Raw genomic sequence first — 13,320 nt, 5'->3', positions numbered from 1 at the left:
CAATCAATATTCATGCATACTTTTAATCACTGTATCCACTGGGAATAATCATTTCCGGGCCTCTCTTGAAGTCCACCTGCCCCACACTAAGATGAAAGGGCCTCCCATGCTGTGTATCAAGTGGTACAGGCTTGATGCTTACCAGAATATTAAACACAAATTAAAATGGTTTGAAGAATATTGATGTGGGTCTGAGGTTGGCCAGTTGCTGGTGAGGGGGTGATTCTGCCAAGTCTGGAGCAGATTGGCAAGGAGCAAGAGCAGCCCTTGCCTTTCCTATATTCCCTAAGGGTTTTCTCCTGCTCTTTTTAGGACACGACACTACTTGCAAAGGTGCAGTAGGATACGTGTTTAGGATGGAGGTGTGTGCTTTGGGAACAAGGTTTGTGTGCTTTCCAGGTTAGGAATGATTTTCCTGGGTTCGTTGTAACTTGTCTTCTGATTGTTGAACTGTAGATTTGGAAAGTCTACTGCTTGATAGCTGGCACATCACCTCAGACTCGGCTCTTTGTTGCTCCACCTTGGTTTCTAGCCAAAAACATCAAAGGGGCTCAGTGGTAAATCTGTGCTGCTTCCTCCCTGGCAAATGCTTGTTTGGTACAGCCTGCCCCCTGTAGAAGCAGCAGAACAGTTTGTGTTGCACCAAACTGTCTTTACTCAGGGGTCTTATAAGTGAGCGTCATTCTGTGGTGGGGTACTGGCAGATCCCCCATTTCTGAAATTCTGCCGTGTTTGGCCTCGGTAGTTATTTGAGACTGGCTGTTGAGCAATATAAATCTCTCTCGGCTTTGAGACCTGTTCTCCACCTGCCACAGTCACTGATGCTTGTTTGGAAACAGATGTACTTTTATTTGCACCTTCAGGAAGAAACCTTTACAGTGATGCCATGATGACTTTTTGCCTTTCCTTTTATACCCCTTTTATACACCTTTTAATAGCTTTTGTATTCTTAGTGTTTTTTAGCCTACATTCTTAGACTTATTTGTCAAGCTAGGAGACGAAACATCTTAAAAGCCTTGTAGTTACGGATCAGAAAGCCCCAGACACCAAGGTCCTCTTCAGAACACATTTTGTAAACTAAGATAGAACCATCCAGGGGGGGAAGGTTCCTTGGGGAGGGGGGATCACTCAAGCCTCTCATTGGGGAATTTTTGATAGATATGCTAATTAGTAAGACCTATAATGTTATACCCGATCTATTGATAGTGCGCTCCTAAGGATCCTTAAAATAAATACTGAGGTAAAATCCCTTTTTCCCTTCTAACCGTGTTTGAGTCTTGATTTTAAGACCAGGAAAAGGCATCAACAGAACAACCTTAGGACTACGTGGCTTTAGTATAGAGGGAAGGGCAAGGAACACCTAAAGCTCTGCAACAACCCCCTTGAAAAGGCATTGACCACCTGTGTAGGAAAGATGGCTGTGACTCAGAACAGGGATCAGGAACTCCTCTTGAGTAAGCATTTTCCAGTGAAACTGCCTCACAACTCCTTATCTTCCTTCAATACCAAAATCTCAGGGGGATTCTAAAAAAGAGTCTCTACTGTCAATGACTAACTCTGTGTAGCCAGGAAGGAAAGCAGGATTTAGGTGATGAATTTTACTATCCATATCTGGGAGAAAGAAACCTCTACTGTCTAACTGAGGAAGCAAATGCTTGATGTCTTGTGTAAGGCACACAGCTGGGCTTGTCTGGCTCTGGGCTTTGTGGGCCCCTTATAATCTAACTTCTGTCTCTTACTGTCTTTTCTTTGCAGCTCAGCGACATGTCCTCACATACATGGAGGATGCAGTGAGCCAGCTGCTGGAGAACAGAGAAGATATTAGTCAGTATGGTATTGCCAGGTTCTTCACTGAATAGTAAGTACATCAGGATGCTGCCAATAGGGCCAGCCTGAGGGGAGCTTTTGGAAACAGACAGGATACATGGAGAATGGAGCTGGACATGTGCTGGTTATGTTGTGAATGCTGGATTTTACTGGGTTAGCCAAGGGCTGCCTGAGCATGTTTTGGAAATGTACATGGGTTTTGTACACTTCAGTACCTCTCGTATTACAAACATTTGTGTGAAGCAGTCACTCTGGGGAGCAGAGATTTTTAAAACATGGAAAACCAAATTCTGCTTGTCTTAGTCAGGACTGTTAGTATCAAACTGCTTAAGAGATACTGAAGCAAACTGCTTCAGGGACTGCTTCTGGTTTCAGCAGCACTCATTCTTCCTTTTTCTGAGTATGAATTTGAATTGTTTGTCTGCTTGTGTGATTGTTGTCCTGTTGAATGCTTTAACTGGATGCCTCTTCTTGCCTTAAAACCTGTATAAGTCCTTAAATACTGGACAAGAGCACAATCTCTTCTTACTAATTTTCAAAAAAATTCTTGAGGGAAAATCTGTGCTTTCTGTCCACGGAAAGTAATACTGACATTAGTCAGCTGAACAAATAGTTGGTAAACAAGAGCTTAAGAAAGATAAAGAGCATGATTACAATGATCTCCACCCAGCAACAGGATTTCTTTACCAGTGTTGAAGGCAAGGTGGCTTTGAAATACCCAGCTGAAATTGTCATTCAAGCATCTCTGCAGATTAGGTTTAGTTTGCATCTAATTTCAAACTGACACTTCTGTGCCTTTTCGAAACTTCTGATCATATATACTTCAAAAATTAAATGGTGAGCAAGAGGTCATTCATGCAGTGAAACTGTTCAAAATGCTTCTCCATAGTATTTCTTTGTCTTGACATGACACCTTGACCATTTTCTTTTCACTTCCTGTTCCTCTTCTAACTTTGAAAGAATAAATAGCGATTCAAGACCATTGTAATGAACCAAACCGTCACCATAGAGCAAAACCCTCCGATTGACTTAGGTGCTGGAGGTCTTGTTTTTCCCATTTATTTTCAGAGATAATAACCATTTTACAGCAGTTTTTGTTCACAGTGAGTATTTTGTGGAGTTTCTGGTTTCATGAAAGACAGGAAAAGGCTGCATGTTCATTCATTCTGTAATACAGAACTACTAGTTCTCTTTTTTTCTATTAATTTTTTTCTTTTATAATATATCTGGAGTTTAGCAGATGAAATGGTAGCAAAGCACCAACAAGCTTAGTAATTTTGAGAGCTGTGAAGATTTGAAATGTGGGATTCTTCATTTGAAATGGAGAATAAATGATAGCCAATATGGGTGTAGAATGCAAAGTTTCATACCATGAAAATGTCATATGTTCTGGCTCCCAGGGCTTAGTGGTGAGCCCTCACTGCCCAAAAGATTTCTGTTTATCCACTCAACTATCAACATTTGTTCCGGCTGTGCTTTGTCTCTTCCAAGCAAATAAACTTGATCTTTAGTCTCAGCATCTTCAAACTCAAAGATAACTCGTGAGATTCCAGAAGGTTTGTGGGCACTCTCCCACTGTTTTCCTTAATCCATGTTTTTCTGAGGGGGAGGATTGGAATGTGCATGTTTTGAAGTATGCTGCAGTGATTTGAGATGAAGAGACTTGGTATTAGGATGTCCAGTTTTTAAAATTGTCCTTTCTCTATTTAAGCTCACTTAAAATTAGAGACCAAGCACTGGGTTTAAAAAGCTAGCAGGTGGGCCCAAACAAGTAACTTTTTTTTTTTAAAGTGTTTGTGGGGTAAAAGAATGACTTCTGTAACTTTTCAGAAATTGAAATTAGTCTGTCAAGGACAGTTGTTAGATATTGTCCAAACTCTTCTCAGAGGGCATACTTTTTAAATTCAGTGGTGTTCCATGGACCTCTCCGCTGGATTCACTGCTGAAGAGCAACCTGATGTCATTTCCATCATGCATTGCAATGCCCCACTTTACCACGAGTCAATTCAAGTATTTGAGGCAGTTACAACAACTATTTTTTTGGGTAATTAAGAAAATTTTGTTGGGACTTAGCATACCTGAGTGAAATTTCAGAATTGAAAATTATGTGATCATTTAGCTCTATATGGATCAAGCAGTAAGTGTTTTGCTGGCAATGAGTGTTTCCAGTTGTTTCTAAGAAATGGAGTTGGGTCTGTATTTCACTGCTATCTACCATCTAGCACTGAGATTGCTGATTGCAAAGGGCTGACCTTAATCTCTACAGTTTTCCTTCCAGAATAGTTCTAGTCTTCAAGGATAGTTTTTTCTCCCACTTTATTCCAGTGTTCATTTGTTCCAATCACATGGACATCTGCTTTCAATCTTGGGAGTACCTTGAGGCTTCCCTCATCTGGCTCACTCCTGACCCTTAAAGGAATAGGGATCAATCACCCCTCTGCCAATTAATCCACATCTTTTAGTTAAACAAGTAAAATTATGCCTCTCTTAGGACTGATCTTGATTTTATAGATATGCTGAAATGCTACTGGTATTTGTTCAATACAAGCCTGAGAAAGCTCTTGAATCTCCACGAAATGCAGACTCTTGAAAACCCTCTGTGTAATTACACACTAATGCTGCTTTACTTCTTCCAGCCTAATGTCTGTGCCAACATATCTTAAAGGAACATGTTCCCCCTATACATTATTTATCATCCTGTTTTCTTGATCTTTCCTATACTGTGGAAAAACAGGGCCCCCATGCTAATGCATTTGATCACGCAGAGGGAATGTGCATAGCATCCCACTTTACATTTTCTGGGATCTTAAAGGGAGTCTGTGTGTCTTTTTTTTTTTTCATTTCATCCTAAAGAAGCAGCAAAAAAAAAAAATTGACCAAAAGACTTCCTAGTAGTACATTTTACTTTTCTTGTTGGCTAATCCTTTGCCTGAAACTTTCTCTTCCAGCATGCAGGTAGATGTGCTGCTCTGTTCAAGACTCTTTGGAAAGCTCAAAAATAATAACCAGTCATAACTTACCTTGCTTAGGAAACTGTTTTTTCTGTAACTTTAATTGTTTGTTTGATAAACCAAACACAAGTAAACTGGAGACATGGGAATGGACTTTTTTTTGGAGTCTATATTCTTGTCACAAAACACTTCTTTTCTTTTGTTTCTGGTGAAATGTCTCCTGACCACCTGCCAGCTGGAGCATGACTGAGAAAAACATCTTGCTTTTAGCTTGCAGATGTAGCACTGCTTCCACTGGACTCTGCAAACTGATGTCTGAGATCCTTTTTCTGTAAAGGATGTTTTTCTGCTGGCTCTAATTTGAACGCCCCTGCTGGATCTTGTGTGACAGTTTAACAGTATTTATCTGAGAAGGCATCTGTGATGTGTGTGCTTGAAAGGCTTGAGGGTCAGATACTGCTTTTAGATCTCTTGTGTGCCCGGCAATTCAAAATACCAGCTCTACTGTGTAGAGCCCAGTTTTACAAAAAGGAACTTTTTGTAAAAAACTCTTGTAAAAAAATTTGCTTTGTTCCTAGTAACAGGACTGCCAGTGCTATATAGTTTGGGATCCTTGGGAAGGAAGATGTTATCATGGTGAGAACTATCAACTTCTAGCAGTGAAAGTACCTCATTTTCTCTTGCTGTCTGGATTGGATGGAACAATTTGTTCAACTCTTTCCTTAGGGACAAATACGATACCACTCCCTTGGCTTTCTCTGGCAGTAGACACAGGCTTTGGTATCAGACAAACTTTTGGCTTGTTCAGTCCTTTATTGCTGTACAACATTACAGAAATAAATCTGTAGAGTAAACAATGTCCTCCTCTTTAAAAAAGTCTCAATACCCTTGGGGGAGGAGGGCAGGGGGGAAGGGCCAGGAACAAGACAGATGGGATGCCCATGAGAACTAAGCCACTCACTGAAGACAACCTTAATTGGCAACTGGGAATAACCTGAATTATCTGCTTATAAAAAGGAGAGATTCTTAGAGCTAGCTTAGAGCCATCAATTTTCTTTTTTCTTTGCATCTGTGTATGTAGGCCTTATCACCATCATCATCTTGCTGTCATCTGCTCTGCATCTTTCCCCTTTTCAGAGTAACTTGTTTTGTCTTGTTTGCAAGGATAGTGTAAGCTCTTCAAGACAGAAATGATATTGTACTGCATGTACTTTACAGCACCTAGCATTGTAGAATGTTGACTCTGTGCTTTGTACTATTACAGTACAAACAGCAAAAACAGTAGTGAGAAGGTCCTTAGGGCTTTGGCAAGTTGTGCCAGATTCCCTTTCTGAGAGATGGAGCCATTCATTAGAATTTCTCAGTACAACTGTTTGGGGGAGGGGCATTGGTTTTGGGTTTTTTTTAGTGTTAGTTCTTTGTGTTTTGGGCAAATCAGTAGTATCTGTGAGGTATTAATACTTTTAGGATATTACCTAAAATATTGATATTCTCTCTGATATAAGCTTCTGAGCAATTGCAAAAAAACCCACAACATTTCATGTATTCTTCAAATACTGTCAGGATTCCTACATGTCATCTGCTCTGGAGAGAAAAAGATAAAATTATCCCCCTCAATGCAAGACTGCACTGAGCCATGAGATCGGTATCAAGCTGCTGCTGTCAATGACCTAGCTGTGCAGCAGCCCTTTGGGCTGAAAATCTCAGCTAGGATAATGTGCTTGATGGTTCCTGACAGGCTTTTACTTGAGATTCCTTGATCCCTAGGGCACTGTGTCTGCCTCTCCTTTGCTCGTCAGTTATCAGTGGAAAGAGAGTGAATATATGAACTCAGACACAGCATTTGTGCCAGAAGCTCTGAGGAGATTTTGCAGCTTATGTGAATAAATTGCTGTGAAAGAAACATTTTGAAAGTGTCTCTCCACAGAGTACACGGGTTTGCAGGACTGAATTTGTTGATAAATCTTTCTGGGGAACCTACAGTAATTGCATATTTCTCCACTAAGAGTGTTGCTAATGGACACAAAGCCTTTCTGTTAGTCCATTTGTTGCCTTCCAGTCTCACCTCTACAGAGAAGCATTGTCAGAAGGGCAAACTCTCTTTCTTGTAATCAAGTTTCTCCAGCCCACCTTAGAAATGGCATTTCAATACCTGCTGTCCACTATGCATGGGGTATGTGTTTTGTATGAAAGCTATGGAAGACCTAGGGGTTCTGGATAACTCTATTTATGATTTAAATTACGTTAATTTTGTCTAGAACCTGTAGATCAGTCACCCAGTGTTTTTATAATAGAATTGCTTTATGGCAGAAACAGCATTGGGATTTTGATATGACAGCCAGGATCTGTGAAATGCTGATTTTCCCAGAGTTGTTTCTTTGTCATAAACATTGCAACAAGTCCTAACCTGACAAATATGCTGATTGGGATAACTGCTGTTGAGTAAACAGCTGGAAAAAATGCATATATTAATTTCAATAACACACTTATTCCCACTGAAGGTTGTACATGTTGCCAATATATTAGAAAATGCAATATTTTCTTACTATGTTCTTGAGAATCTTACAGGTGAGTGGATTCTCACATATGTCCCTTGCAAAGAAATACAGGGGAGATAAAAAGGTAAAGAATCTTTTTGGTAAGCAGGATTGTCTTGGAAGACTTGTAGCAAAGCAGTAGCAGAATTGAACTTAAAGCATTTACCGGTGGTGCTGTATGTGGTAATATACTCCACTTAAGAAGCTTCTCATACCATTTTGGTGACAGAAGAATCTGCAGGATTTGCCATAGCCTATGAATGTTAGCACTTGATGTCAGCATCTTGTCAGCACAGGGGAGTCATCCGTGGTAACTCTGCACTTATACACTGACTTGACCTGCACCGTGCTCTTGCTCTTTCGAGAGAGGTAATCGCAGCTTCCATGTGCCGTGGGATCAGGTTATGATGCTCCTAGTGTATATTCACTGGTGTAGCAGTGCAGTCTTTGCCCACTTCTTTCCTATTGCTTTACATCATGGAAATTGCATATTTATTTGTGGTCTTTGTCAGAATAGTTGCAGCAGGAGTTGGCTGACTACTTTATGGAGACCTTAAGTGGTTGGGTATATTTTATTTGTTCCTACAGCCTTGAAGGCTGAAATGCAACACATCTGCCATGAAATTGAGCTTCCTTTAGGTTAAAGCCAACTGCATACAGGCAGTGTGGATAGCTAATAAAACTGGAAAGAAAAATTTGAAATTTCCCAAAAGCCAAAGCCCAGGAATGTGACAAATGCTACAAACGTCAAGACCATATATACCTGAGTTAACTGTGTTTGTGCCTTTTCTCTGGGCTAGAGTTGAATGTACAATCCTCTCTCTAGCTTTAGTTTTAAACTCTGGTATAATTCTTGTTTATGCTTCCAATTTTTTTTTGCTTTTCATCATAGTTGCTGATATTACTAGTACAAATTTGGAGAAGTATATGATCCCAGCTGGGAGTTAAAATCAGACTTTTTTGACTTCAAATGTATGAACTTATACAGGTTGCCCTGTTCTTGCATTTCTTACCATGTATCTCTGCTGTGGTTTTGTTTGTGTCCTTGCAGAAGTGAAAGGGCCCCCAAGTCAGAATTGGGGAGCTCTGAAAATCTTATATTGCCCATCTTCCACTGAGGAAAGCTCTGTAGTAGCGTTTGCTGTGATGCAAATTAGATATTCAATGCTGATGTAACTGGTTTTGCATACAATCTGCAATGTGTATACAAAGCAATAATCTCACCTCATGCCTGATCACATGCTGCAAAGATTGGATTTCCTGCAGTTTCTCTAAGTGTTTTGCAGAAAACTGTTTTAGTAATGTGAAATTGGCAACTGGAATTCAGTAGAAATGCACATGACAATAGCAGCTTTGGAAAAACATAGCAGTGTAGAAAGTTTAGTACACATTGGTGTTTTTTCCCATATTATATGTGGGGGTTTTTTTAACTATTCTTAAGAATTAAAGGCATAGTTTTATAATTTTCTGTTAGGAATATTTTCTTTTTAACATACTATTTCCTCCAATAAAGCTTTTGATGCCTCAAGCCATAAGAGTACCACTGTTGGATACATGATAACTTCATGAATAGCAATAACTCTCTCTGTATTACTAACTCACATAGTTCTTGTTTTAATGAAGCACTTTGGCATGGGTCTAGGCTACTTTATGTATATAGGAGATCAGTTTTAGAGTTCTTGGCTTCCATCTGTCTAAACCTGTAAGGCTTTCTATTGAATTGGAATAGTAGTGTAAGTTTGAGGAGCACTTTATTTTTTCCCAGAAAGATCTTTAAGGAAAGATGGATCAGAATTGAAGTTGGGGTTATTTTTTTTGTTATTGTTGGTTTGGGGTTTTTTCCCAGTTTTGTGTTGTTGGAAGGACTTTTGTGTTTTTTCTTAGGCTGCAAAATGTTGAGGCATCACAGAAAACCTTGAGGAACATTTCTAATTGCTTTGCTATGTATGTGTTCCCTTGTGGACAAGGCCAACAAATGTAAAATTTTTCCTAAATTAGATATGCCAAACTGTAAAAATGAGCAAATGCTTGCAGCAATGGGATCTGATAAGATCCCATGATAGGATTCCTTATCCTTTACAGGATAAAATCCCTTAACTATGTCTGCATTTCCATGAATACCAAACACTAAAAGCAAGCCTGAAAAATGCATTTTTAAAACGTGGTTTATCTTCCTTTTCTTTAAAAACAAAACTAAACCATAGCAACAGAAGTCTAGTTCCTAGAAATCTGCATGTGTTCAGAGAACCTGAGATTTTCTGTGCAGTGCCATGTTGAAACCATACAGATCCCAGAATACATTAGCTTTAGAGACTTGCAATAACCAGGTGTCCTGCAAAATTAATGTTATTATGTATCTTCAAGTGAATTAAACAAACTGTAACTGGTCAACACTGTAGCCAAGCAGTTGTAGTGAGCACAAAGTGGTTTAGCTAAGCAATCTCTAAATGCAGAGTTAACATTAATGTCAAATGATGTAACTTCATCTATATTAAAGAATTTTGGCAAGGTTCATTTGTTGCCATGATGAAAATATTGGAAGCTGCTCAGTCTTTGATGTGCTATAGTTCTTGCCAAGGCAACTGAATAGGTGAGAGAGTACTAGTTGTAAATTTTTTCTTTTGAAATTCTCCAGTCAAACCAAGACGAAAACAAGCAACTATGGAATCTGTTTGCATGGCACCAGTGCTGAATCTCTCTGGAACAGGTATTCAGTTATATTTCAGTATTTCGTGGATCATCACAGTCATAACATGATTATGCAGCTACCTTTTTTAAAATAACTAAAAGGCTAATTTATAAAACATGGAACTGTCTTATGACAGGAGATACATGAGACTTCATGCAGAATGGAGCAAGCAGGCCCTTACTTGTACTTATACTTTGGCCTCAATTTTCTGATAAGTCAATTTGCCTTTACTTGGAATTATACTTTGATCTCAGGCGTTGAAGATCGGTGCAGTTCCTTGATAATTTTCAAAATCATACTCCTCCTTTGGTGGTCATTTATGCTTTGGTATCAAAATCCATCTCCAGCTGGTGTCAATTCCATAGCTACTTTCAGAACTGTTAGACAAGAGAAAATCAGAATGTTACATTGTGTGCCTTGTGTTTTTCATAGTGTTTTTCATCTTTGTGCCATCTTCTCACCCTTGCCACAGGTTCACTGTATGGTTTCTGTAGCATCTTGAAGCTAGTGAATGAATTCCACAGCATGACAGGGAGGACAGAAACACTTGTTGGTTAATAAAGGAAGCCAAAGAATAGAGACCATGGCTGTAAGCTAAGGAAGCTAATAGAGGACTTTAATCTCCCATAGCCTCAGAATATAGAGAGTTATAGAGCAGTTCAGTAAGGAACTTTCTTCTTGCCCCAAAATATCAAGTTGGACCAGTTTGAACAAATACTAAATAGATCAGCTGAAAGAGTTACCAGTTTTCCTTGTGTGGTTATAACTCTGGATTGGTTTATTATTTATGTATTTAGTTTAGGTTTGGGCAGAAAAAGGCAGGTTTTTTTGAGGGAAGCTGGGTAGCAACTTGCAGTGATCTCCATAAAAGCTAGTTATAATGGTGTTCGTGCAGCTGTTCCTGTGGTGTGCAACTTGCACAGTTTCCTACTGTAAAAACTAAATCTCTGTTTATACCAGCAAGACCTTTCCAGACTTGCTGAAACACCATGCAGTCTGAAATTGTACCTGATCAGACTGAAAGAGCTGGTCATGGGTGATTGATGCTTATCTGTGAAGGCTTCTTTACTTTTCCCTTAAGCACCTTGGAGGGCTTCTGCAGGGCTATTTACGGTCTTTCATTGTGTGCCCTTTCCCATCTTCCTGAATACTAGGCTTCCCAGCTCATAATTCTAAGAAGAAGCTTTATTTCACAGTAGAAAGGGGCCCCAATATGTGGCCTATTATATCCATATCAGCTTGCTTACCCTTTTCAAACAGCTATTGTGTTTTAATAGGGCCCTGCCTGGCAGGGGGAGTCCTTAATTCCTGCTATATAAGAATGGTCAGCTTGAGTTACAGCAAACTGCAGGATGCTGCTCTGATCAAAAGGCCTCTGTTTTTAGATTCCCGTGTCCCCCCCCCCTTTGCATTTGCCTTTTTTTTCCTCCTTTTTTTTCCTCCTTTTTTTTTTTTTCCTTTTTTAATCCTGGGCTAATAATTCAACACAGTACGGTCATTTTGGCTTGTGATTTGGAAGCCTTGAGGTGTTAAATTACTGACCTAGCATATGAAAAATTAAGGGAGGGGGACTCTAAAAAAGATAAAGGCTTTCTTGGTAATAACAAGCAAGCACAGCACTCCTTTAATCCTTTCCTTCTCCAGAATCTGTAAACTGGTCTCAGAGGGTTTGATTTGCTACAAAGCAACATAAGAAAGCTTGTTCACTGCCTACTCTGAGCTGTGTCCCAGGTGGTGTGGTTCACTTTCCTCATCCCAGTACATGGGATAGTGTCTGTACCACCTGTATTAAGTCTGCCACGAATACAGAGATTCCTAGCCTATATCAAAAAGTCTGAAGACACATGGTTAAAATTTGTGTCGCTCCTTTCCCTCTTTCCACACCCTTCAGCTGAAGTAAGCTTGAGTGGGTGAGAGAGAAAGGATCTCAAAAAATCCAGTCTTTGTGTTTGTAGTGTTATACCATCCAGTCTTGCCAAATTTTTGTAGTGTTAATGATTTCCTATCTGCCTGGTTGTTAAAAAAACCAACTATTTTTTCTTAAAGCCAGTCTTCAGGAATAACTTCTAGCATCTGTTTTGTCTTAACACATTTCCAAGGAAATGCCTAAAAAGCACTGCTAATTTCATTAGAGGAAGGTGGCGTTTTCCTTGAGGCTGACCTCAGTGTCCCATGTTCTAAGATCTGTGGAATTTTAAAAGCACTTGATACAATGGCGTTGAATTGAGGATTGCTAATGGTCCTACACTACCTTCCAAGGGGGATAGCTAAAGAAACAGTCCAATGATTCATCTGAATATTGCAAATATTGTAGTACACTTAAACCAATAGGTGAAGAATAGAATGATCTTAAAATACATTCATACAGCAGTAATTTAATCAGTACAACAGTGATTTTTTTTTTACCCAGTTATGCCTACAGTTTTAAGTGTTTCCTCTCAGGCTTCCTTCTAGGCAAGGTAAACCTCACTTTGCTATTTCAGAGCATAGCCTTGGGCTAAGTGCGATTGGTCATTTGGGGATGCTTTGTTGTGGATAGGTTATTTAACAACAGAAATGGCCTGATTTTTGAAGCCTTTTGTATTTCAGTATTTTCTGTTGCTAGAGCTAGTTCTTTGTTACCCATTGTACCATAGTCTCTAATCCTAATACTCCTGGTTATCCCTACTTATTGTGCTTTAGTTCACACAGTGAAGCAGTCTTGGACCTCTGGGTTCCTTTCAGATGGAGCTAAACTGGAAGATGTGTTCCTTCTGCAAATGAGCATTCAGTCAATGGGACTAGATTAGAACTAGTCCAGAGCATGGGTCAAGATAAAACAGATCCCGGGATGCCCATAATGTTGACATCAAATCCTCCGCACTGTTTTTCTCTACAGACGTTTTGGTCAGTCTAAACATAGCCTCTGATAGCAACTTTGCATTTGAGACAACCTTCTTTTTGCTTAAGACATCCAACTCTGTTTTAATCACTTAGACACTTGTGTAGCTGGCAAGAAAAGGGGTGTGTGTGCATGTGTATGTGTGTGTGATTGTGTGTAAATTGTTCATGCTGAAGAAGCCTTCAAAATTGTTTTCTTCATCATGCTCTTGATAGAAAATGCAAGCAGTAATGCTATAAGTTAAGGAAGAATGGTCATTGTTCCTTGTTTTCCATTTAGTAGAGGAGTGGTCCTGTGAGCTTGTTCAGCTCTTTGCATGGTAACCAAAGATGGTACCTGCTAGGGGGACAGCAGGGTCCTGGCAAGCTCTGCCATCCTTCTCGAGGACTTGGGACTCTCTGCATTGTGCATATTTGGCTTTGCCTGAGTTCAGCA

At 39.6% G+C, this 13,320-nt stretch overlaps 1 protein-coding gene across 2 annotated transcripts in view; it reads left to right on the top strand.

The window, feature by feature from the left end:
- Window positions 1–1,760: 1,760 nt before the first annotated feature.
- The window catches only part of CUNH11orf49 (chromosome unknown C11orf49 homolog), a 71,792-nt gene continuing 60,232 nt past the window's right edge, over window positions 1,761–13,320 (top strand). For both annotated transcript variants that reach the window (XM_017742196.1, XM_017742195.1), the window contains exon 1: window positions 1,761–1,858. In XM_017742196.1, the coding sequence (XP_017597685.1) occupies window positions 1,831–1,858 (28 nt within the window). In that variant the 5' untranslated portion in view covers window positions 1,761–1,830. The remainder of the gene's footprint in view (window positions 1,859–13,320) is intronic.

The sequence above is a fragment of the Corvus brachyrhynchos genome, unplaced genomic scaffold (genome assembly GCF_000691975.1).
Source record: "Corvus brachyrhynchos isolate BGI_N302 unplaced genomic scaffold, ASM69197v1 scaffold115, whole genome shotgun sequence".
Lineage (NCBI taxonomy): Eukaryota > Metazoa > Chordata > Aves > Passeriformes > Corvidae > Corvus > Corvus brachyrhynchos.
This window is presented reverse-complemented; position numbering and strand designations above follow the sequence as displayed.